The sequence below is a fragment of the Cervus canadensis genome, chromosome 18 (genome assembly GCF_019320065.1).
Source record: "Cervus canadensis isolate Bull #8, Minnesota chromosome 18, ASM1932006v1, whole genome shotgun sequence".
Lineage (NCBI taxonomy): Eukaryota > Metazoa > Chordata > Mammalia > Artiodactyla > Cervidae > Cervus > Cervus canadensis.
This window is the reverse complement of record NC_057403.1, coordinates 62,163,025-62,189,818: the sequence shown is the minus strand read 5'-3', so window position 1 is coordinate 62,189,818 and position 26,794 is coordinate 62,163,025. Positions and strand designations below refer to the sequence as shown.

Genomic DNA, 26,794 nt, shown 5'->3' with positions numbered 1-26,794 from the left:
GTCAGCCCCGTCACCCAGCCTGGCCTCAGTGAGTAGCGAGGGTCAGAACCTCACGACCACGCAGGGCTGACAGTCTCGTCTTGGCTGCGTGAGCGTCTGCCTGTGTATCAGAGAACCGGAGGGGGAGACCTGCGCGTGTTCCCTGCACGTGTCACTAGCTCACCTCCACCCTGTGAGGTTCAGAAAGCTGAGTTGTGCTCAAGGTCACAGGGCTGGTAGGCGTACGGGCAGGATCTGAATTCCAGTCTCTGGAGCCCTACTACCCCTTAACCCCATCCATGTTACTCAGGATGTCCGCCCGCCCGCCCCCAGAGGCAGGTTGTGAGGTTTACTACTTTATTAATATGAAGTTTGGAATTTAAATCTTCTAAAGAGTTAAAAAAAAAAAAAGAGTCCTTTGGGGTTTTCTTTGACAAACCCCCAATCAAAGAATTACTGAGGTGAGAACACATGGGAAGTTGACTTTAAAGGAGAGGAGAATGGCTGAAGGAAAAAAAAGATCTCTAATTCAGTGATGGCATATCCTTATTTTACATCCTTACACTGTATCAGCGAGGAGCAGTCCCAGTCAGGACAGAAGCGTGGGGCTCGGCGTCGCACCAGCACAGCGGGCCCCGGCTCAGACAGCCCCTGCTCTCGGGCCCACGGCGAGCGGGCCGCGCGCCCTTCTCCATAGCGGCAGAGACAGGCCTGAGGAATGGGCTCGGCCTCCTAGACTTTGCAGCAGAACACAGGGACGGCAAGTGGCGTCATCCTCACCAGCCTCTCACAGGATCAACTTGTACTTTTTTTTTTAATTTTTATTTTTGAAAGGACAAACTAAACAAATGAAATCATGTGAGATCAAGATACAAAGAAGAAATTCAATGTAGAAAAAAGGACCTTGCTGGGAGACAGTCGATGAGCAACAGGAAACATCTCGCAGACACACAAGAAGCTCACGCTGTAGAGAGGACTGAGCTGCCGGGGGCTCCTCATCACATCAGGGCTTCATTTTGCTCAGCCTGAGATCTCGCTCGATTTCAAACTGCCTGTGATCCACTCGGTCTAGAAAAGCTTTTCGTTCAATGTACCTGGAAGAAAATGAAGATGCCGGTCAGCAGACTGAGTAAGAGAAAACGCCTCCCCGGCAGCACCCCCTCTCCCCGGGGGGAAGGGCCCACCCGGCCCGGGGCTCAGTGGGTGACAGCAAATGCAGGCAGGTGACCACGGGCAGTGCCCAGAGGGGCCGCCACTACTCTTTCAGTAATATCCAGACCACTCATTTGGTCTAAACAAGGCACTTTCTGGTTCAGAGGTGAACAAAAGTAAAATGAAAAAGAGAAAGCAACAACTTATCAAGGGGAAGTCCATTAGCAGCTGGGGGCAGGAAAAGTGATTGTGTAACCAGGTTTAAAGGAAATCAGGGCTCAGTCAGGCCCGGGTTCGAGCCTGACCTGGTCACACAGCAGCTGACAGTGGCGAGTGTTCACTGTCGGGGCACCTACCCGCTGGCGGCCCTTCCTTCCCCTCACCCATCCCTCCTCTCCGGTGTCCTCCACCCACCTGGGGCCAGGGGCCTTCCGTGAGGATGACAGAGAAAGCTTCCCTAAATTCCTCCAAGGGAACGAGGTCAAGTGCCTCTGCGCCCAGGGCTCATGTACTTGGGGTCCCCTCAAGGCGGGCGGCCTGCCCCTCGCCTGCTTCGGCCTGCCAGGCACGGTGGGAGGGAAGCCCCAGGCTGAAGCTGGCAGGCACCGCAGGGAGTGAGATACAGCTCCATTTTCACGCACCTTCTGGCCATAAAGTGCGCTGCCATTTGCCTTGGGGGGAGGGGCTCTCTGCCAAGTAATCTACTGAGAGCAAAACTGCCACCAAGAATGGGAGACATAATTGAATCTGTGCGCTAATCTTTCCTTTGTTGCACTGCGGAAAATGTGCATCTGTGACTACAAGGTCATTTCGCTGTGGGGAGCACGTTACCGGCTTCAGGACCCCGTGTTCCTCGGCTGAGCTCAGCCTGTGAAGGGCAGCCCCCCCTCCCCGTTATCCCGAAGGCTGGTGGCCACTAATCCTGTGCCTCACTACAGACGGGGTGGCAGCTCGGGCCGAATCCTGACCCTGTGACTTGCTGGCTGTCTCTGAATAAGCCTTCTAACCTGGCTAATTCTTTCTTAATCTGCCAGGAAAAAAAAAAAAAAGATAATCACCCCTACTCTGAAGGCCTGCGGCGGGGATTAAATGAAATAGTGTACATACGACGCCTAGCACAGAGCAGGTGTTCCATAAAATGGCAGTGAGAGCGGCCACCATCATTTCGGGAAGCCAGCTTCTAGAGTCAGGGCTCTGAGGACCATCAACTCAAGAGGAGCAGTGAGCTCTCTGGTGCATGTTACCAGCATCTGTGACAACAACCCAGTCCAGGATCAGGAACTCGGCAGCTGAGTCAAAATCGCCATGGAGGGGCCGGAATGGCTGGAAACACAAGGGCAAGGCCTGCCTGTAAGCTCGACGTGAGCCCTCAGGGTCAGGCTGTCAGATTTAGCCAGTGAAATACAGATCACAGCTTCAGATTCCTGGCAGACGGCGAAGCCACTGCTGGGGGCAGAGGACCCTTTTTGATAAAGTGAGCAAGCAGGAGAGACGGTGGCGGGAAGTGGACACACACAGAACAAGCTCCTCCTCCGTCCCCCACAGAGGCCCCGCAACGCCCCCAGTGGGGCCCTGAGCCCAAACTGACCGATGGGCGGTGTCGCCCCACAACTCCACACACCGGCTCAGGGGCCCTGGCTGAAGGCCACAGTGGGGGTCAGAGTTTTGACAGCAGCGCGCTGAACTGCCCCTAGGGTTTCCATAGAAAAGAGGTGGGGGGCTGTGGTTGAGAAGACTTCAGCGCACGTTTCAGGAGAGCTACCAGCCAGGGTCACCTGAGAGCACGGCCTGGGGACATAATAGGAAGCAGGCGGCTTTGAGCATTTGCGGTTTTTCCTCTTTGACTTTCCTTTAAAGTAGAGGAAGTGACACTTAAATTAAGATGCTCAGCGAGCATAAATAATGGCCTCGCAGGTTCCCGGAAGCTGTGTCGGGTCCAGCTGACCTTGAAACCATCAAGACCAAGGCCAGGCTGGGTGCGAAACAGGCAGGTGCAGGAAGAGTTCGGGTTGAGGGAACGCCTCCAGCAGCAGAGGGGGCGCATGTGCAGAAGGCAACTGAATTCTCAAGGGCAACCCAGACAAAGGCCATCCTGGCAGGTCTGGCGACTTCACTCCCCCATTTATAGCACCTGCAGCTGCTAACAGGAGCCTTGTGATGGCTTTGGCTTGCTGCCAAGAGCGGACCAGAAACCAAAGTTCTATTGGACAAGTCCCTCCCCCCCTCCCCGAGATAAAAAAGGTGCCAAGGATGAGGGTTGTTCCAGCATTAACTGTGTGTGTGACTGTGGGCAGGATAGTTCATTTTTCTTCGCTGGAAAACACGAGTAAAAATTACAACACCTCTCTGACAATACAGTGAAACCATGAGAAGTACTCTGTAAACAATAAAACCAGAAATGACTATGAGCATTGTGGGCTTCTTGCTTCCCATTTCTGACATGACTATCACTCCCAAGCCTCAGAACCCGGGACAGCTGGAACAGGGACCAAGAGACCAAGGGCTCCAGAAAGAGGAAGGGCTTGCGGGGAAGGCTGGCTCTGCAAGGTGGCCCGAGCGGATGACCTATCTAACCTGAGCCTCAGGAAGTTTTCAGGCCCCGTAAGCAGGTCACAGTCTCCAAGGAGAACCACCAGCTGACAAGTGCAAAGGTTCTTTTTGGGTCTGTGCCCAGCACTCCTGGGAACCAGCCTGGTTCAGCCCTGTCTACTGGGAGGCGGAGGTGGGGACATCCCTTCCTGCCACCATTTCCTATGGAGCCCGGTTAAGAGGCTGCAGCTCTTCACTGTCACTCACAAAGTATGCTAACAGCACCAAAACCCAAGGGATGTGCTGAGCCTTTCCTTTCAGAACCAGGTTAGACACAATAGGCTTGGTTATCTTTTTGATTTTTCAACCCAAATCACTTTTCTGCCACCAATTTCCTTGAGATCCAGGCCGTTGAGGAGGGAAGGAAAAATGGAAGAAGACAAAAAAGCTCTGCCACACGGTCACAACCATCCACAAGAGGCCTCCAGACCTACGGTTAGGAAAAGAAAGAGTAGGGACTTCCCTGGCAGTCCAGTGGTTAAGACACTGCCCTTCCATCATGGGGGACGCAGGTTTCATCCCTGGTTGGGGAATTAAGATCCCACATGCCAGGTGGAGCGGCTAAAAATTGGGGGTGAAGAGTGGAGAAAGAGCACAGACAGATGCAGGGAGTCTGAAGCGGCACACGAGGACCTCCCGTGGCTGGTTATCACTCTGCCCCCGGCAGAGCCCGCAGGAGTTCTGCACAGCACAAACCTGGGGAGGAAAGTGGATCAACACCAGAAAGCAACAGGCGATACAGGCCCTGAGGCTGGAACAGAGCTCTGTGATGGGTGTGATGAGCAGCGGACTTTGCAGTTCTGAGACCCGCGCGTGAAAGCAGCAGTCTGCCCGACATGGACATCGCACGAGGCCGAGGGAGAGGACTCAAGCGTGCCTCGGGGGCCAGAGCGGGAGGGCGCTGACTGTAATTAGGCTTCTTCCCCACTGCTCTCCTCGCATCTCACCTCAAAGCTGTGACTCTTGGGGGTCATGGAAATAGGCTCTTTGAAGAAAGAAAATTATTTTCTGTGGTCTCTCCAAATCACAAACACACCTGGTTTCCAATCATCATGCTCCACGACCTTTAGTTTGATTGCCAGGAGCAGCCAAGACCATGCCTGGCTTCCTCTCCTCTGTGCATTGATCCCTCTTCTAAGCCTGCCGGCCTTCGCCTCAGCAGTGCAGGAGAGACGTGCCGCTGACAGTGGATACCGCCAGGGAATCTAGTAAGAGCAGTTGCAGGAATCGAGGGAAGCAATGCTAGAGGCCTGAGGGCCACACGGATCTTGAAATACTGGACTGAGTTCTGGAGTGCGGGGCTCAGAGGAAAAGCAGCAATTCTTTGCTGTTCAGCTGACCTCTTTGGTACAGGCATTTTAACCAACCTTGCTGACTGAAAAAGATGCCTGAATGGAGATCTCATTCCGACATGCCATGCCCTTCTTTTCTGGGGGGTTAATTCTAGTCCTCCTAGGTTCCAAACAAAACCACGGGTGCCTGACAGCTAGCAGAATGGACATCCAGACAGCACAAGGCTCAGCGCCTGCTCTGGGCAGACACTCTTGGAGGCACTGGTGGTGGGGAGGTGAGCCAGACCCTGCCCTCGGAGTTACTGCACATGAAACAGCACGATGCCGTACCACATGACAGTGTGAGGAGGATCAGGGAGATGTGATGGAGGTTTCTACGGTGGGCTACGCTGGGGAGTAGAGAGCGGCACCCGAGTGACCAACAAGAGCCCGGCACGGAGGAGGAACTGGGGAGGCGCTGAGGAGCGGAGCAGAGCTGGGCAGCCGCAGGCAGGCAGAAGAGTAACAGGTGGGCAGTGGACAGCTCAGGGAGGGCGTGGAACGCCCGGGGAGGAGGTGAACGCTGACCTAAGTGCTACTGAAGGGCTTTCAGCAGGGAGAGCAGGGAAAATGGTTTGCACGTTCAAAAAATCACTTTGGCTGAGACGTGGAGGAGAACAGAGGTACAAATGCAGACGCCTGTGGCTGGTACCAAACTGCGAGCAGCTGGGAGGGGCCGAGACACACTTCACACGAGAATTTTCTATTGCACTTTCAGGACTGACTTCGAGGGTTTTCTTTCATCAGTTGAGTGGATGGGGATGGAATCATTTTCTGCGAAGTCTGAGGAAGGAGGCTGTTTATGGAAAGAAAGGAAGCCCAGGTTTCCCCTGCTATCTGAAAGTAGAGTGTTCCTATGACACCTCTCTTAGCTGACATGGTGTGAAGAAGCAACTACCTTTTTGGTGAAAATGAAGCCTCTTCAGATTTCTTTCAGTTAGGGAGAAAAGGGAGAGCATTCATGGAGGATTTTGGTAAAAGCAAAATGGCACAGAGCAAACTCCTGGAAAGCGGGGGCTGTCCGTACCTGGTTTTGGATGCTAAGTCTGAGGTGCGTCTTGCACATGCAAATGGAGATGTGAACTAAACTGCTGCTACGGGCTTCTTCAGCTCAGTGGGGTGCTCAGGCGGGGGGGGGGGGGGGGGGGGGGGGGGTAGCTTTTCGGGTAGTGTTTTGCTTCATGTGCAGTCAGCTCCAAGCGCAGGGTCTGGTTCACCTCCCCACTACCAATACCTTCTAAGAGTATCTGTCCAGAGCAAGCCATGGAATTAGTGAGCTTTCCTGGAGGAGAGCATGTGAGGAGCTGCCCAGCACTTGGGCCTAGGGCCTCCTACCTTAAAGCCCAGGACTGAGAGGAGGTGCCTCCAGGCTGTATAGGCCACAGCGTGGTGTTCCCGAAGGCCTGGCAGGACTACACCAGGAAGGAGTTTAGAGGCAAAGAGCACCCAGCCTCCCAGCAAGGCCCTAAGCTGGGCGTGGTCAGTAACGGCAGATGGGAGAAAGCAGAGAGGGTGGGAGACTGGGGGGTGGGAACCCTATCTGTAAACATGCCAGACATTCCCCAACTTATTATCTAATTCCCGTAAAATACCCGTGAGGATACTGAAGAGTTTCTACTGCACAGATGCAGAAACGGGGGCTACAGCACACGACAGGCTGGCAGTAGGGCCCGGAGTTGAATTCAATTTCAATTCAGTTTATTGTGAAACAGAACATACACCCAACTCCCTCGTAGCTCAGATGGTAAAGAATCTGCCTGCAATGCAGGAGACCCAGGCTCAATTTCTTGGTTGGGAAGATCCCCTGGAGAATGGTAACCCACTCCAGTATTTTTGCCAGGAGAGTCCCATGGACAGAAGAGCCTGGCGCGCTGCAGTCCATGGGGTCACAAAAGTCAGACACGACTTAGCGACTAAACCACCACCACACCCTCACAGTATAAAGTGGGCAAGGCAGATGAATCATTTTATAAAGCAAGCCAGGAAGCAGAGGATGAGCACCCCAGAGAAATCCAAGCTGGCCCGGGAGAGCTTGCTTTATAATGATTCACAATCAGACAGAACTAGACCGTAATATCAGAGGAAGAGAAACTTGAAAGCAGAAATGAGGGCAGGCTCACACCTGGCTGGGCTTGGGTGCTGGATACCGGTATGTGGGTGGCGGTGAGAGATACACATGTGCCTCCAGAAGGCGGGCGGCACTGTGCTTCTTGACCTGGTGATGGCCTAACCATGAACTTCACACAGACATACATGCTGTGTATTCTGACTTGCTTCTTCACAAACTGACCTAACGGACACACTGTTTTTGCCCATTTTTGACCTCTGTATAAATGGAATTAAATCAATAAAATACATGGCATCATACTGCATGAACCTGTGTTCTTATGTTACCAAAACTTACCCATGTTCATTCCAATAGCTAAAGAGTATCCCAGGGCATGAACACATCACATCTTATCTGTCTAGTACACTATTTATCGATATCTGAGTTGTTTCCAGTTTGGGGATGTTATTAGAAGTTCTGTTATTGAGAAGCTACCTGTCAGTATAACCCCTCCTTTCAGAGAAGTCTCTTTTTTTCTGGCTGCTCTTAAGACTTTTCTCTTTGTCTCTGGTTGTCTGTAGTTTCACCCTGCAGTGTGGATTTCTATTTTATTTATCTTGGGATTCTTTGGGTTTTAAAGTCTATAAAGAGGTATCTTTCATCTTTTCCTACACTGTCCTCCAGGAAGCTTCACTTCCCTCTTTCATAGTTTTTGTCTTTTTGTCTCTCTGAAGTATATTCTGGATGATTTCTTCTGGCTCTTTCCCAGTTTGTGTGTGCTCTTAGATAATGATCTAACTACTATTAAATCTATCCTCTGCGCTTTTAATTATGGTTATTAAAATGTTCACTTCTAGAAATTTTGTCTGGGTCTTTTCCCAATCTGCTAGGGCCACCTTAAACAGAATCCTATCTCTGTCTGGCCGTGCTGGGTCCCACTGCAGCGCACGGGGTGCTCGCTGCTGCACGAGAGGCTTCCCCAGCTGCGGCGGCTGGGCCTCTCACTGCGCTGGCTTCTCTCGTTGCGGGGCACGGCTGAGCAGGGGTCAGGAGCTGCGGTGCACAGGGCTCGCGGCCCTGCAGCGTGTGGAACCTCCCCAGGCCAGGGGTCGAACCTGTGTTCCCTGCACCGGCAGGCAGACTCTCAACCACTGCACCATGAGGGGAGTTCTAGGGCCACTTTTTATAGTTTCTTCTTCTTGTAAATATGTTCAAGTTTGTTTACTTATTTAAATACAGCAGGCATAACTGTACTAAAATCTGTATCTGCTATCTTCATTGTCTAAATTCTCTGCCAATCTGATCCTGTGCCTGCTGTTTCTCAAGGTGCTTTGCTTTTTCTTGTGAATATTTTAAGATAGCAAAATTGCTTTTAAAAGACTGGACAATAATAATTCAATACTAACCAATGTAGCTTCAAATTGTATCAAAGGTTTACAAGGGGAAAGATGGCATAGCACTTACTGAAGTAGCATTACTATCAAAACACAAAAAGCACAACATAATCTTTTAACCTCAACTATTATTTTGGACTTCCCTGGTGGCTCAGATGGTAAAGCATCTGCCTACAATGAGGGAGACCCGGGTTCAATCCCTGGGTTGGTAAGATTCTCTGGAGAAGGAAATGGCTACCCCCTCCAGTATTCTTGCCTGGAGAATCCCATGGACGGAGGAGTGTGGTAGGCTACCGTCCATGGTGTCGCAGAGTCGGACATGGCTGAGTGCTTTCAGTCTCTCTCTTTCTCTATCTTATTTTAATCAGGACTGTATTACAGGAATATTTTTATCACCTGTAATCATTTTGTGTGTTTGTGATCTGGATTCTTCTGTGTGAGAACAATTTAAATATGGTACCTGTAAAAAGGTCACAGTCTCATAATAACTATGGTAGAGGCCAATGATTATTCACAAGTGCCTTATTCGAGATGTTATCAAATATGATCTTTCCCCCTTCTCAGCTCCAGCAGAGATCACTTTTGTTCCAGGGTAACACTGTCTGGGATTCTCCACCCTCAGAGCGGACTCTCCCCAGATGACCTCTGCTCTCGTTGGCACGTGTGTAAGGGAATTGGGGGACCTGACCAAACAGACCTTTCAGGTTCGGCTTGTGCCCCCTGCTCTTTGACACTGTGGCACTGGCGCACTTCTCCACAGAAATCTTCTTGCCTGTTCTGAAGTTGGCTCTCTAGTTACGCAGATGCTGGAAAGGCTCACCCAGCAGCTGACTGTCTTGCTCTCATTTCTAGAATTTTGTTGCTGTGGTCTAGTAATTCTCAGTCCTGGCTGTACATGAGAAGCACATGAGGAGTGATTTAAAGATACTGGTATCTGTGATTTTTTTTTTTAATCGAGGTACAGTTGATGCACAACATTATTTAAGTTTTAGGTGTGCTGTGCTAAGTCACTCCAGCCGTGTTCGACTCTGCGACCCTATGGACTGTAACCAACCAGGCTCCTCTGTCCGTGGGATTCTCCACAGCAATTCACAATTTCTTGGCCATGCTGCATGGCTTGTGGGATCTTAGTCCCCTGACCAGAGATCGAACAGGTGCTCCCCTGCTGTGGAAGCAGAGTCTTAACCACTGGCCCAGGGTTACTCCCCAGTAATTCATCATTTTTAAAGGTTATACTCCATATAGTTATAAAATATTGGCTGTGTTCCCATGTAGCTTATTTATGCTTTGTTTACGAGGTTAGATTCCATGATGTCGTACAGTATTAGTCTTTCCCTGACTTACTTCACTAAGCATTTCACTAGGCATAATACCCTCTAACCCATCCAGGTTGTTGCAAATGGCAAAGTCTCTCTCTGCTGTTGTTGCTGCTGAGCTGGGTCTTGGTTGCTGCATGCAAGCTTTCTCTAGCTGTGGCGAGTAGCGGCTACTTTTCATTTGCAGGCTTCTCTTGTTGCGGAGCAAGAGCTCTAGGTGTGTAGGCTTCAGCAGTTGCAGCACTCGGGCTCAGTATTCATGGCCCGAGGGCCCTAGAATGTGCATGAACCCCGTGTTGAAGCTCATGGGCTCTAGAGTGTGAGCTCAGCAGCTCTGGTGCACACTCTTAGTTGCTCTGTGGCAAGTGGGATCTTTACGGACCAGGGATCAAACCCATGTCTCCTGCATTGGCAGGTGTATTCTTATCCACTGGACCTCCAAGGAAGTCCAAATTTTCACTACTTATTGTGGCTGAGGAGTATTCCATTATGTATGTGTACAAGTGTGCATGCACACACACTCACACCCTTGACTCTTGATTCAGCAGTGTACAGGGATGTCTTTATCATGTGAACTTTGGGAAAAGACCCAGAAGAGACTTGTGCTTAACCAAGGTTAAGAACCAGAGCAACAGCTCCTTCCTTGGAATAGGGGCTGGGCCCTTAATCAGCCAGCAGGAGCCAGGAGAGGCAGTGAGTGCAGGTGTGGGGTGGGCGCTGGCGAGGGCAGGTGAGAGGAGCCGAAGCAGAGTGCAGCAGTCATGAGACCGGCACTGGAAAAACAGTCAGATCCGTGGAGTTGCCTGGCCGGGGGGAAAGGCTCATAGACAGGGAAAAGCAGAGAGCGGCAAAGTTCCGTGCTCTTGGCTGTTCCCTAACCCAGTTATGTGATTTTCCATTGCCTGAAAAGCCCTCCTGGGGCAGACGTCCTTTTTAATCATCTTGTTTTCGCTTCCAGCCTACATTTTCTTATCTCTCCCTTATCTTCAGCAGCACCGCTCCTTACTTTTACAAGACCTCTATTAACAGAAAGAACATTGTCTAACCCATATAATCAATCCTCAGAGAAGCAGTAAAGTGTGGCACACACTGGCAGTTCCTCCGCTGCCTGAGATCACTGGGCAAACAGGAGAAGAGGCGGGGCTGAGCTGCCTAGGCTGAATCAGAGAGGGGAGGTTGGGGCGTGCGTCAGAGACCTCAGGGTAACACCAACCCCTGCCAGTGCTTTCTCGTGGGCTTTCCTCGGATGGCTTTGGCACTTCTGCCCTTGTCCTGTGGCCAACCATCTCTGACAGACAAACTCAGAAGCCTGGTAGCTACACAAGCCCATAATGTCATCAGAGAAAAAAAAAATTTCATATCCTGATCAGCTTCTACATTCATTCACATAGTCTTGAAACCTAATCTCGAAAAATGACCCCGCCCCCCAACAAATCTCCCACCTCTTTATTAGAATGTAGCTTATAAATAAACCTGAGCGACCCATTTAATGCACACCTTTAGGTGACACTGACAGGGTCTCTGCAAAGGGCTCTATGTGGACGGTGTCGTCCATTTACTGTGCTCCACGACACTGCACTGTGCAGATACTGTTTTTGCACAAACTGCAGGACTGTGGCAATTTCGTATTGTCAGATGATTGTTAACATGTTGTAGAGGTAAAGTATTTTTAAATTAGGTATGTACATTGTGTTCTACATATAATGCCTGAACACTTAACCAACTATCAGTATAGTATAAACATAACTTATACCCACTGGGAAACCAAAAACTTCGCATGAAGGCTTTATTGTGTTATCGCTTCATCGTGCTGGTCTGGGACTGAGCCTGCAGTACCTCTGAGGTCGCCTGTGCTATATATGCACACACATGATAAGCAGATCACATCTTTGTCTCACGACAGCCTCACGACCATCAAGACCACCAACCTCACGATCACCCCAGTTTACTGGCAAAGGAGCTGAGCCTCAGGGACGCACAGGGACTGCAGGAAAGCGCTTGCCGGCGAGGGGTGGGGCCGCCGGGCCAGGGGCAGGCCACGCGCCTCTCTCTCTCTCTGCAGGGGGTGCGGGGCGCAGGGCCACGCGCGCCTCTCTCTCAATGTGGGGGGGGTGTGTGTGCTGGGCCACACGCGCCTCTCTCTCAATGTGGGGGGGTGTGTGTGCTGGGCCACGCGCGCCTCTCTCAATGTGGGGGGTGTGTGTGCTGGGCCACGCGCGCCTCTCTCAATGTGGGCGGGTGTGTGAGGGGGGGGGTGCTGGGGCCACGCGCGCACTCATCACTCTCTGTATGGGGGTGGGTGTGGTGCTGGGCCCACGCGCGCCTCTCTCTCTGTAGTGGGGGGGGTGTGGTGCTGGGCCATCGCGCGCTCTCTCTCGTAGTGGGGGGTGCTGGGTCATGCTGGCCTCCCTCTCTCTGTAGGGGTGGGAGCACTGGGGGCGCCGGGCCATCCGCGCCAGGCCACGCGCGCCTCTCTCTCTGTAGTGGGGGGTGCTGGGTCATGCTGGCCTCCCTCTCTCTGTAGGGGTGGGAGCACTGGGGGCGCCGGGCCATCCGCGCCAGGCCACGCGCACCTCTCTTTCTCTGTAGTGGGGGGGTGCTGGGCCATGCACACCCCTCTCTCTCTGTAGGGGTGGGGGCGCCGGGCCGTCTGCCGGGCCATGGGTGCCTCTGCAAGGGGCAGGAGTGGACTCAGAGCCACGGACCCAGTTTTGCAGTCCCTTTGTTCTTGGCTCCTTCTGAGGTTCCTAAGAAACCACTGAAAACCATTTCTCCTGGGATATGCCTGTGCAGAGTTTATGGACATCCTCTTTGTACTGCTAAGTGAAGAGGAAGAGGGCACACGTGATGGTCAGATGTTGTCTGAGGGCTGGTGTGTCACACAGGTTGAAACCAAGGGTGAAGGCCCACGCGGGTCAAGATAACCCAAACAAAAAAGTCCCACAGTAATGTGACAACATCTAGGCACTCTACCGGCTCTGTGTTTGCCTGGCTTCTCAGAAGACCAAATAATTGGGAAGAGGCCAAGGCTGATACAGTGAGCCAATGTGGCCATACGAATGAAGGAGCTGACACAGTTCACAGGAGCCGCACGTCAGCAGATTCACTGTGGCAGCCATGCCTGTTCCCCAGGGAGTTCCTGCTCACACACCCTCCCACCCTCAGCCCATCACCTCAGTGTTTCTCTCACCGGAGGGACCTGCCCAGGACAGCAGAGCTTCAGCAGCAAAGCAGAGCACTCACATTTTCCATTTCACTGTGGAAAGCTCCCACCTACTTACACGGGGTGGCGTGTGGGCAAAGAGCTCTCCCGGGGCTTCGAGGGCATCAGAGGAACAGAATGCACTGGTTCTTACCCCTCCTTCCCTCGGTTGTGGATGGCTAGCTCCTCGCCAATGCCCTCTTCCTCCTTGAAGCTCTCCCAGTCCAGCTTGGACTTCTCTAGGGTGCTCATCTTCTGCTTCTTGGCTCCGATTTTCCCCAAAAGGCTGCTCATGCCACTTGATCTTTTTAACCTAGGGAAAGCAAAAACATGAAACATGTAGCATGTAAAAGTTCTAATCTCTTGAGTAGTGGTTTTTCTGACTGGCATGGGCCTCCCTAGACTCAAACTACTTATCTTAATGGAAGCCGTGTTTGCATCCAGGGTACTACTTCCTGTCTGGGGAGGAGAACACAGTAAAGAGACCAGAATTCTAATGTGCTTTTCCTGCTTAATACCTCTGCCCGCTATAACAAGCTGGGGATAGGAGATCCTAATGACCTCTCTCTGGTGTGTATGACAGACAGGTCTCTGCCTGCAAGGAGGGAGAAGTCCAGCATGATTCAGTCTTGGTTTTAGAATCACATGCCATGGTTCATATTCCAACTTGAACCATGTGTCTTTAGGCAAGTTATTTAACTATCAATACATCTGTCTTGGTTTCCTAATCTACACAATGAACACGTACTCACAGGGCAGTCGCATCTCTCCTATGTAAGTGCTTAAGACAGCGCCTGGCCCAAAGCAAAGGTGCAGGGTGAACGTCATCCACCCTGTGTCAGTGTCGTCAGCTGTGCACTGAAGCCCCAGGGAATCCTTTCAAGACAACGAGAGCCAGACCCCAACAACTGATGAGCAAGAGGCCATAATGTCTTTAAAAGACTCTTAAGATCGTTTCCTTTCAACTCCTATGAGTCAGGACCCTGGTTTTTCCCAGGACGTGGAGAACATTCCTCACCCCGAGAGCAAGGAATGTACAGCCTGTGCTCTGCTTGCTGGTGACGCTATCGTGGACGGCGGGAGAAACCCCACATGCCCAAGTTCAAGTCCTGGCAGGTCGCATGTTTCCAGTCAATGTTTAATGTGTGAGTTCAAATAAGCAAAACAAACTGCAGCTAGTAAGAAGGTTCGACAAGAAGGAACTAGGGAAGGAACACGGCTTTTGGTCTCTTCAGAAAGTAAAACAAGTTATATACCAGCATACAGAAAATTAGAAATCATTTTCTGCTCTACTGGGATATGCAAGAGTTAAAACTTTTAAAAACTCTATGAGCTAACATCACAAGGCCCACTGATAACATTGATAATAGTACCTCTCACTTGTCTAGAAGGCTAATTCTCCAAGTGCTTTTCATGGCCATTTTCTCATCTTATTCTCCCTAATGCCTGTGAAAAAGGAGCACTGAATTTCAGAGGTGGAGGAGGAACCTTCGAGGTGATCTTGACTCACCAACTATTCTGAAGTCCCACCTCCCTGCAGCACAGTGCCGGGGAGGGACGGCGTACTACCTCTGCCCTGGAGAGAGGCGACAGGCCAGTGTCCACAGTGAACACGAGACTCTAGGGGCTGGACAGTTACCCTCCACATTCTCATTCTCTTCATACTGGTGGAGGGGATGTTAGCTTCCCCGTCGTGGTCATACCCTACTCTATGCTGTCAGCTTAAGATCAGCTCAGAAGAGGCTGGGCAGGCGTCACTGTCCTCACTGAGCTGGACAAATAAGCCAAGAGTAGAGAGGTTAAATGATACAGCAAAGGTCAAACCGAGAGCAGACGCAGCTCCAGGATGAGACAAGGCCTTTCTGGCCCTCAGGGTGGGGCACTGTGCTCTCACCCCCAGTGTGGGAGTTTACTGGAGAGATCTTCTAATGGCTACTTTGTTCCCAATTTGCTTATGAATTTTCCAGTTTTTAATGAGCTTTCAATTCATACTTTCTAATTCTTTTCCAGATAACTCAGTCCCTACAACAGTCTCTCCATCCACACACACAGACTATATTTTACCAGGAACAGAGCGTGAGTGTGTGCTTAGTCGCTCAACGATGTCCACCTCTTTGCAACCCCATGGAGACAAGTGAAGACAAGTGAAGAGCCTGTAGGCCGCCAGGCTCCTCTGTCCATGGGGTTCTCCAGGCAAGAATACTGGAGTGGGTTGCCATTTCCTTCTCCAGAGGATCTTCCTGACCCAGGGATTGAACGTGTGTCTCCTGCACTGCAGGTGGTGATATTTTACCAGGAACAGAGCATGAGGGGGGATGAGGAAACTTAATACGGCTCAAATATTTCCACTTCTCACCTGCTGCACTATACTCGTTCTCAGTTTTCTTTTCTCTCACTTGGATACTTCAGCAGCCTCTTCACTTGTCTCCCTGACTTTTATCTGGTCCCATCACTCACCTGTTCCATCCTGGCATCGATGCTATTAATATATGCTGTCTTTAGAGTGAGTTTCTGTTTAAGTACCTCCTCCCTGACCCCGACTGCTCTTACGATAAAGTCTAAACACCTTCACTCTTGAAGTTCTTCCTGACCTTCTCTCACGACATCTTCCTTTGCAGCCAAAGCTCCAGCCACACCATCCTGACCGTGCAGTTTACCTCTCTGGTCTCGTCTCAGCCGGGAAACCACCTTCTGCAGGAGGCTCTCCCAGGCCCTTCCCGCACTCTCTGGATTAGACACCTCCTGCTGGAGCGTCAACAGCGCCCCAGTTCTCTCCCGCCGCAGGCCTGCTTCTGTCTGTAACGCGTGCCTGAGGGGCTCCGCTCTCAGCCATGGCCACACGGGTCAGCTCGGAGGAGGCTCAGGGCCGCTGCTGACACCTCGCTAAAGCCGCATACCCATGGGCTTCTCATTTCTGTCCACAGGGCCTCCTCCGACCCTGTCCACGTGTCACAGGCACTGTGGTGGAATGACTGGGGAGCTGGTGGCTGAGTGGCCAAGCTCTTGTGCTCAGGCGGGTGGCTCTGGGAGGCACACTGAAGTCCCTCAGAAGTCCCGGTGACGCGGGGTCCTGTGGCCTCGGGCACACACGCCTGTACTGGCTTTCCCCCTTCCCGGCCTCACCTGCCCCACTCCCTCAACTCCTGCTTCTTGAGACGCCTTCCCAAATAAGCTATCTGCACTCAAAGCCTTTCCCAAGGTTCTGCTTTGTTGGGAATCTAAAAAAGATGTTCAGGAGAAACACAACCTGCCCTGTGCCGGCTCTGTATGATGTGGACACTTAAGTTCTGGGTTTCCAAATCTCTCTCCAGCACATGGATATAGTTCTGCCAACAGGAGACACTCAATAAAGTCAACAGTGTTACCTGGACCACAGAACCAACTAGTGGGAAAGGATTAGACTTTTTTAGAATAAAAGGTATTCAGAATACTTCTAAATTAGGGAATTCTAAGGGGAGGAATTTCCACTTATATTCGCCAACCAGTTCTCAGCAACTCAGGGTTCCCCATTTTATCTGGGCAACACCATGACCTTGTACACATCTCTCCCCCTTAGCCTACAGCTCTGATGGCATTACCAGAATACACCATCTTTTCAACAAAGGAAAATGATTTTTGCACATAGCAGTGAAGAGGGTGTTAGAAAAGGAAAACAGTCACAACCCCTCTTTGCCTTGCTCACCAGTAAACATCAGCAAAATGTCACCTGTTATATTACACTTTATGGAAAAGCTTCTAGGTCTGCCTCCACTGGATTATTAACACAGTGTATTATTTCCTAATTTGCTGGCCTCAAAAGTAAAACTAGCCATCTTTTATTTGAGGCTATATCAAAGTGAACAACACGTTTACAGCAGGAGTCAAAGCACGTGGCGGCGCCTCATCCCTGAGACCAGCACCTCTCCTGGAGGCTGGCGTGTGAGGTCTCATCCTCGCTTTCCACCTTCAAACAGGGCTGCAGCGGCACAGTCCTGGAGTCAGTCCATCACAGCCTTCAGGAAGGCAGAGCGAGCCTGACCTTGGCCCCCTCTCTGCTGCGAAGGTTCATCCATCAGGCTTTCAGGAAAGCTGAGGCAGGCAGCAGACAGTCAGCTTCTGGGCCGCGGCTGGGAGCCGTCTCTGCCCTGCTGGGAAATGCAAAGCACGCCGTGCCCTGCACGGCCCCCTCACAACAGCGGCTGGGCTAGGAGACGGTGACCCAGCACTGGCGTCCCACAGGCATTGGGCAACCAGGCAAAGGGGAGACTCCAGATTCCCTTGGTGACCTCTCTGCTGTCAGCAGGAATCCGTGCTGCTTCAGGCATCAGAGTTTGCTCTGGATCCTAAGCCATAAGGGCAAGAGACTACCAGGAAATTGGTTCTGACAGCTTAACCCCTTCCCCATCTGCAGACTTTCCAGTCTTGGTTCTAAAGGGGGGTGAGCTGTGTCAGAGAAACCACATTCAAGAGAACCCTCACCCACCTTTAGAGACCAAAGCTCACAGGAGGGCCCCTGCACTTGCTCCCTCAGAATGCAGCCAGAATGTTACATTCAGACACGTCCAGAATATTGCTGCCAAGATGTTTTCCACGTAATCCATGACATTTCAACCACCTCCTCCTGCTCTGCTGATCTTACGACCGTATGTTTGATGTGAACACTAGTTCCATCTGAGGAGCATGGCCGTCACTCTAACCAGCTGGCTTCTGTGCCATCAGTGTGGCTGAGTGCACAGCACGCTGGTGAGAGAGACTCTCACTAAGCCTTTTCTTTTGTGCTTTCTGTCCGTTCCCCATCAGTCAGCAATTATCTCAATTCCCTTCCCGCCACACCAAGCTTAATGACTTGTCCCAACACTAGACACCAACCAAGACCTCACAAAAGAAGATTCAGAATCTCAGAAAAGTAAAAAGGGTAAAAGGGCAAAATGATTGTTGTCTTTTTCCTTTCTGAATTCAAAGTTTACAATGATAATCTGCTAGAACTTATGCTGCTTTTTTAGCCCCTGAAATGTAGGTTTAACAAAATTCATTGCAACTAAATGATAAAGTCCATCCTGTTGAATCTGTTATAAAGATATTAAAGTAACATGTTTTCTTTGTTCCAGTCCCATGAACATGGACACAGATTCACCCAACTGATCTGTTCCATAGCAAAAGCATTGCTTTATCTGGCCATGTTCAGTGAAGCTCTGGATCCTGCTATTTATTTATAAGATGTACTGGAAAGGAGCTGGAAAAATAACTTCTTAGACAGAAATAGAAAGGATGACAGGACAGAGCAACTGGTTCTCGAGAAAGAGTGGGAACATCTTTCCCATGATCTTTAAAATCAGCCTCAGGCGCCCAGTGGTCCCACAGAATAGAATTTGAGGTTTGGGAATGAATTTAGAGTACATTCGTTCATTGGACACATCCGACAGAGGTTACTCAGAAATTACTGTACATCAGACAGTGTGCTTGGAACTAGGGATTGATACAAAAATATATAAAGCATAATTCTTGGCTTCAAGGAGAAAATCTGGTGGAGGAGGTGATTATACAAAAAAATTGTGACCAAATACTATTAGGGCATGAAAGAAGGAGCAGCTGAGAGGCTGGATAATGCAAACGCTTTGTTTTAGAGATGTGTTAACTAAATTCTAAGAAGGTTAAGAAATCTGCCCAGGTACACAGTGAGAGACAGACTTGGGTCCAGTACTCGGTGCTTCTGGTCACCTTGCTGATACTAGAGATGAGGACAGATAACCTTTGGCCATCCCTTCCACACTCCAATTTCACTGCTGATTTTGGGGGCTGGGGGGAAATTCTTATCTTCCCTGTTGTCCTGGAGCTCACTGTACACAGGGCCCATGTCTTACTCATTCTTGGCTCACTCAGCATTGTACAAAGCTTTGCCATGGTATGTGATCACTACATGTTTAATAGGATTTGACAGTGGACAAATGAATTTTCTCTTATAACAGAAGTTTTTAACACTACATTTTAACCAACAGCAAAGAAAAGGAAGCTCCAAAACTGAACCAGCAAGGATAAGGTCAACACAAGTGCATGGGAGTTCCACTGACCTCTACCTGGAACTGCAACACACACAGCCCAGCTCAAGTCTATGCCTTCCGACTCACAACTTGCTTAACCACTAAAATGCAAATTATTTGGAACTAAGATCTTTTGGCAGAGATAAGCAGTTTCCTCAGTATCTGTCATCTGTTTACAAGCAGGAGTGGACTTCTCGTAGCTCCTCCTGGACTAAGAGCCACACAAGGGTCTGGGACTGGCATGGATCTTCCCGAGAAGTGGGAAGAAGGTTTATGATGGAAATTCTTCAGTGAGAGCCGTCTGCTCCAGTGAGAGCCGTCTGCTTGTTCTCTTGCAGATCTTCTTTGGATTAAGCTGAAATCCCTAAGAATGAAAAGTAAAGCCCCAGTCCCTGGGCCAATTTCACTCCCCACCTGCATAAGTCTCTTAAGTAATCTTCCCAAAGCCCAAGACCAGACGACTCAAGGAAATGGACTGGAAGCCAGTGGCACATTAGGAAAAGAGTTTAAATCCCATTCACTTCCCAACATTGTATTGCCAGTATTCTATGGGACACTGGGCTCAGTAAAGTGGAAAACCAGAAATATTGACATTGATACACTGCCAGCCAAAAAAAAACAGAAAAAGAAAAAAGGCATCTACCAGCAAAAGGTGAAATAAAAGCTGGCAACAAGTAGCAGCTTCACAGTTTTTGTACAAATAGAAAATGGTCTGCTAACTCAGTTTTATTGATCTCATGCCAATCCAAGAGTAAAGGGAAGTTAAGTTTTGTCTGATTTGTTTTCAGCTGCTCTCCATCTTTACAGCATGTCTGTGAAAACTAGGTGATGATTCTGGTAGCAAAAGCCCCGAATTCTAAGCTCTTCTAAAATACTATGTTACAGAAAGCCCTTTCCAACTGTTTCTTCCCTATCTGTTAAGCACAGGACTGTTTTGCTTGCTGGGAGGACTGTTTTAGCTGACTTGGTTCTATTTAAATGAGCAGCTCTTCCTACAGAAGACACACCATCCCTCCACAGTCAGCTCTCTTCAAAGCAGCAGGATTGCTGTAACTGCACAGTCTCTGGTCTCTCTTGTGATCAAGGTCAAGTATTTCTGAGACAAGTAACTTGTGGCTGGGGACTCTCAAACAACACTGAAACGGACTTATTCTCTGGGGCAGCTAATGAGCAGCTGGGCAGCAGTTGATTAGCGTCATGTGCCGAGAGAAAGTTAATGCCCCTCTTTGTGGAGAGCAGTCCTCCGCCGGTCCATTGTTCTGTGAGACCAGCTCAGTGGGCTTGGGCCCCTTGCCACAGAAGGCGATTGTTTGTTTTTATTGTTGTTTGTTTTCATTAATCTGCCTAGTTCAGACCTTTCAGGGCGGGTCAAAGTTAGACAAGCATTAGGAAAGAATGGGTCCTTTTCCACGCCAATCCTTGGCGCACATGAGGCCTTTGCAGTGCTTGGTTCACACACTTAATGCAGAGAAAAATGCTGTATGAAGATGTAAAAGGCCTGCGTTGTCAGGCGGGTGGGTGAGCTCTAGAGCACCCAGTCTGCTCCTGCTTCTCTGAGATGGAATGTGACAGCACAAGGAAGCCAATGTGGTCTGCTGAGAACGTCCCCTCAACTTTCCAGTTTCAAAATGTCAAACTGACAGAAAAGGTGAAAGCAGAGAACAACTATTTATCTAAATACTCTTCACTATAATTCACCAATTATTAACATTTTGCCACATTTGCTTTCTCTCTCTCTCCTTCTCTCTATATATACAAATTTTCTTTTTGGGGGGGTGATTCATGCCCCATCACCTCTGGGTGTAAGAAAAGTCTCCAAAAAGTGAAAAAGCAGTAATTGGAGAAAGGCCAAGGGTTATGATCATCAGCAGGGTCCTAGACTAGAACTGCCAATGGTGAGCACAGAGTCCCTGGCCAACACAGAAGCATTCACCTTGATATCTGGATTCTCTTCTCAAGGGTCAGAGGCCCGGTGTGCAGAGGGTTAAGCAAAGTCAGTGCAAAGTCAGTGGCAAAGAAAAACCCTCTGGCCTGCCCACCAGACCTTGAGGAAATGATACTTTTCTGTTTCCCTTCTCCTTTGTCCCACTCCCATGTGGTTTCATCTCATTCCCTGGGAAAGAGATAATGCCACATCCCTTCCTGCCTCTGCTCTGGCAACTTCCTTCCTCACACCATTCCCATGGCGGGACCCAGGGCCACCACGTTAGAGCAGTTGGGGCCTGAAGCAGGCCAGGGGGCTCTCCAAGGAGGAAATGATCTGTTTACTGGGAGTGAGGATTATGCCTGGGGGGGAATGGAGGCCTCTCCCCAGAGGTGCTGCTGTTGCTTTAATTTGCATGATCAGGCGCAGCTGGGGAGAATAATGTACTGACCAATACAGACAGACCATTTACATTTCTGAGACAGACTTTTAAAGAAACTATTACATACAGCTCCTAACAAAACCCATAATGGCATTTTTCTTTAGGCAAACCCTGGGAGCTCAACTGAGGCAGGCACAGCTTGTTTTCGACACTGCTTCCATATGGGCGCCAACCAGCCACAGCCCTGGGGCAGAGGCGAGATGAGCGGAGCGAGCCCCTCTGCCGGGGCACTCTGGGGCCTCCCTGAGACCGAGCCAGGCCAGGCAGCTCCGGACTGCCCGCCGGGGCTGAGGGCAGGAGCCTTGCTCACCCTGACTGGTCCCATCCGGGCAGGAGAAGAGCGCCTCTCCCAGAGACAGCGGCCAGTGAGAAGCAAAGCGTGGAGCCCGGAAGACAATGTGCCCGACTGGGCTGTTCTGGCTAACTGCTGACTCGGGAGTTGGCGTGCTTTCTCAGACCTCAGCATTCTGCTTTCTTTGACTTCCAGCTTGCTTTTTCTCAGGCAGGTCTCTCTCTCCTCATGAAAATGTCTGAGGATGTCAACATAAAGTACGTTTTAAAGTCTTGGCCACCTCCCAGGCTGAGATCAGGTTAGAGTCTCAGGATGTGGGGGTATGCTCAGTCAGATCAGGGAGCGCTCACTGAAACGAGTCGTGCCTGTGCTCCCTTCTAGAAACGGGTAGGCACATTAACCACAAGGCTTCAGATGAAACACACACGAGTTAGCTAGCATAGATTTTGCAAAATTACTCCCCCTCCACCCCTCAACTTCTCACCACTACTAAACAAGCATGCTAAATTGCAAATGAGAAGGATATGAACACTGGACAGAGCTCGATTCCTGACACCTCGCAGCTCTGTCGGGAGAGGGGTGTGCCTGACGGTCCTCTCATTAGGTGAAGCTGAGTGGTGAACAGGTTGTTTTCTAGCGCCTGGCGTGCCTGTGGGGTCCCTGACTCCAGAGCACTCACCGCATGGCAGCTGCAGTCAGTCGCTCGCTCACTGGCCAGGGGATCTTCTCTGGCCTCCCAGGAGGCGCGATCCTGCTCACTCAACGGGCAACTCAACACGGCCCAGACCCCAACCTGTCCCCCTCCCAGGGCAGCGCCTGTCTTCAAATAGCCAGGACACACCATCATCCAGAGTTTTCCCATCGTCACAGCACCCCTCACAATCCAGGATTCAAAGAGTCCTTGGGAAGCAATTACCTGCACAAGGGTGCTCAAAAGAAGGGGGTTGTTTCCAGCATGAGCCCGAGGTGTCACTTGGCTAAAGCAATGCAATGGATTTCAATAAAGAGGAATATCTGTTCCCATGTAGTCTGGTAGAGAAAGCAGAAAACTTTCGTTTTCACTGCACTCAGGAAATGGTTTTCATATATGTTAACCACAACTGGGTAATCTGTATAACCACAATATAGCTCCTCTTTAATAAATGGAAGATTTTTAAGCACTGCATCACTGACCACCAAAAAGAATTCCCACCCTCCATCTCTAAGGCAAGAAAAAATGATAAGGCTAAGTAGAGTCTCTTTTTTTAATCTGCCAGTCAGGGGTTGCTGAAGAAGCTTTTTCATTCAGAAATGTAGACTGTTTCATGAGGCTTCTGTCATCCAGCTCCACTGCTGAATGATGGATGAACCTTGAACAAATCCAGTTTCTCTGCATGCTGGGATCCCCTCAGAGTGTTTATGACCACGATTCACAATGGGTCATAAGGTAAATGTACGACTATGGATCATGGCCAATAGGTGTGAAGAAGGAGCTTTAGCGACTGCTGCCTGGGAGATAAAGGTATGCTGAAACAAAGCTGGCCAACCCTGCCTAGCACAGATGGTTCAAGAAAATGAAAACAAATCAAACCAAACATCATTAACTAAAGATGCGAAGGGTGGACTGGACAATTCTCCAATTCATCCTTGTATATTACTAGCCTTGGGAAACTTGGCGTCATTCTCTCCCTGCTGTGAGAGCAAGGCGGCCTCTGTCCTCTGGCTCCTTGCCCTGAAGCCAGGAGTAGCCTGAGAGAGCAGGTGACCCTCTCCTTGGGGGCAAGTGGCTTCATGATGCCCTTCCTGTCACTGCAAGGCCCAGCTGGTAATTCAGCAAAGACTGCGTGAGCAGGTTCACCATTCCTGCTGCCCAGAAGGAAGTTGCTTTGGAGCCAGAGGTACTGACACTGGTGGTCTCATTTGAATGATATTACTAAAACTAAAAGGGCATTCATGCAGAAACACACAAAACAACTCCCCTCCCCCAAACTTACCTAGTTGTCACAAAGAGTTTTCTAAAAGTGAAGATTAAGCTACTGAACTGATTTGTATTCTATTGATAAAAGAATGCTGGAAAAACTGGTGACACATCATTTTTTATTCTCAGTTAATACTTTTAAGAACAGCTTAACTGCAATACAATTCACATACTAAAGAAGTCACTCATTTAAAGTATGCAAGTCAATGGTTCTCAGTGTATTCAGTTGTGCAGCCACTATCACAGTCTAATTTTAGAACATTTTATCATTCTCTCAAAAAAACAAAAACAAAAACAACAACTCCTCCTCATACCCATTCATTAGCAGTCACCCCCATTCCTCCAGCTCCAGGCCAGGAGCTAATCTATGTTCTGTCTCTACAGATCTGCCTGTTCTCCCAGCTATCAATAATATCTGTATTTTACTATTTTTAAAATTTTTATTATTATTACTTTTTGTCATGCCACACACTATGCATCCCTTGACCAGGGATTGAACTCAGGTCCCCTGCAGTGGAAGCATGGAGTCTTAACCGCTGGACTGCCAGGGAAATCCCAGCCAGCTAATAATTTTAAATCGTTAAGTTTAAGACTATACAGTTGGTATCTGTTGTAGCTAACTATAAGAAACACTTGCCCCATATATTGATGGTCATATATATATATAGATTTCATAAAAGCCACGAAAATCAGCATCTAGATTTCAGACAGGAATACTGGAGTATCTGAGCACTGTGTATATACCAAGTCTTGAGGACATCACCACTACTCTGGAGCTGTGTTTTTAAAGCAGTGAGGTGCAGTGGCTTAGCATTCAGTGCAGAAAACTACCCCTGCCACGCAAACCTTTTTGTTTGTTTGCTTGTTCTAAAAACCGTTTGGGTGAGAAAATTGATCTGAGCCTCAGATAACTCATTAATGTGTGTGTGTGCTTGGTCACTCAGTCGTGTCTGACTCTGTGACCCCAGGGACTGTAGCCCACCAGGCTCCTCTGTCCACGGGGATTCTCCAGGCAAGAATACTGGAGTGGGTAGCCATGCCCTTCTCTAGGGGATCAAACCCAGGTCTCCCGCACTGCAGGCAGACTCTACTGACTGAGCCAGCAGGGAAGCCCAAGCATACTGCGGATAATGATAAGCACCTTGGAGTGTGATGATTAAATGAGGTACTCATCAACCTAGCCCTTGACTGCCTTCGGTGTGCCGGACTCTGTTGGCCACTGGAGATAGAAACACAAATTTCTTAGCCTCATTAAAGTCATTTGCTCAAGACAGAAACGCAAACAAGTTATTAACTAGATTATGAGAAAACTAAGTGCTTTAGGAGCCTAACAGTGTGAGCTGGGGAAGGCTGTAGAGAGGGAGGGGGAGGTATCCGAAATGTGCAGGACGAGAAGGAATTTGCCAAGGAGACAAGGTGGGATAAAGAAGTCAACAAAGAGTAACCTCTGCAGCGTATGTGAAAGCATTGAGCAGCACAACACCTGGCACAGAGCAGAAAAACAACACTTCTTGTCGTTCCTACTTTTATCCTCTCATGCCCTTAAAAAGATGCTTCTCTGTAATCCACAAACAAATTAAAACCTTGCTGCTGCTAGAGAAAAACTATGGATCTTTAGCAGTTGCTTGTTCTTTTTCTGAAGCTAATTCATCTTTGGCAGCAAAGTATATTTTAAATTTCTCCTGAAAAACTTCAAACCAAGAAAAGTTGATCTCCTTTGATCTAGAACAGTCCCCATGCCTATAGGAAGGCCCACAATTTGGACTTGTCCGATAGTTAATGTTGGCTGCTTTGGGGGCATCTGGGAGTCTTCCAGCACACAATCTTTGGACGGCTTTTCTTCATGGACACTCACTTCCTGAGTGATTTCATCCAGTCCCAAGGCTTATATACCAGTAAACTGCCTCTGACTCCCAAATGTCTTATTTTCAGCCCAGACCTTGCTCCCTAACTCCAGACTTTCCCTAACTGCCCAGCAGACCTCGTCTGCAGCAGCTTTCCACACCTCAGCAGAAGGCACAGCACCTGACCAGGTACTCACCTCTCAGACCTGCTCTCCAAGACTAACCCCACACTCACTCCACCGCAGGTACACACCCACCTTTGAAGGCCGAGACTCAAGCCATTCCTTCCACCTGAAATACCCTCTTCCAATAGAACATCTTGTTAACTTTCTCACCTCCCTCAAGTCTGTGCCCAGATCTCAACTTCTCAGTGAGACTTACACTTACCATCCTGTTCAACACTCTAACGTTCACCCTCACCCCACGGTCCTGCTCCCACTACCCTCCTCAGATTTTTCTTTTCTTCTTAACATTCAGCATTTTCTAACACATTACGTAATTTATTTATTATGTTTATTGTCCATCTCCCTCTTGGGGTGGAAACTCCACAAAGGCTGGAGCTGATGTCTGTTTCAATCACTCATCTAGCCCAAACACCTGGTACAATGCCTGGCACACGGCAGGCACTTTCTATAAACATTTGTTAGAAGAGTATATGAAAAAACATATCAACTTGGTACATTATAAACAGATTGCAATAATGATATCTACTAAGGTAACAATTCTTGGTGTTGCCTAATCTCGTAGCTGCTGCGTATTCTTAGCTAGGTTTTCTGCAGGAGAAATTAGCAGTTTAGACATGGGAAAGGCATTTGTTCATTGCAACAGATGGCAGATCCCTCCTTGAATGGCTGTCAGGAGCCTGGAATTTGTCCTAGGCTGGCCTCAGTGTCACTGGATAAGAGCCTGCAGAATGCTCAACAACCCTGCCATAAACTGTAATCTGGTGGCCACAGGCTAAAATATCCTTATTGAAACACAGGTCAGGGACAGCATTAGAGGGAATGCTGGATGAACCTTTGTTTTTTTGGTCTGTGACAAGAGAATTTGCACACACACACAAAAAACTGATATATGCCTTCGTATTTTGTGGTAAATGGAGCTCTGGAACAACCAGGTCAGGAGACAGAAGGAAACACTTCTGAGGGTCACAAATGAGTCTTTTTCTCTTGCCACTATCACTGCAGAGCAAAGCTGCTTTTGTTGGTTTGGTCTTGGGGGCTAGTTTTAAAGTCATATACTCTACTATGTTATGAGCCAAAAGCAATGTCTGAGTCCAGTCTTGAAGCTAAAACCAACACTGGATGG

At 49.4% G+C, this 26,794-nt stretch overlaps 1 protein-coding gene across 1 annotated transcript in view; it reads right to left on the bottom strand.

Moving 5' to 3' along the window:
* Positions 1-774: 774 nt before the first annotated feature.
* Positions 775-26,794, bottom strand: part of CFDP1 (craniofacial development protein 1) — a 98,686-nt gene continuing 72,666 nt past the window's right edge. The window contains exons 6-7 of the mRNA XM_043436915.1: positions 13,165-13,323; positions 775-1,073 (exon numbers count right to left, since the gene is read on the bottom strand). Coding sequence (XP_043292850.1) covers positions 983-1,073; positions 13,165-13,323 — 250 coding nt within the window. The 3' untranslated portion in view covers positions 775-982. The remainder of the gene's footprint in view (positions 1,074-13,164; positions 13,324-26,794) is intronic.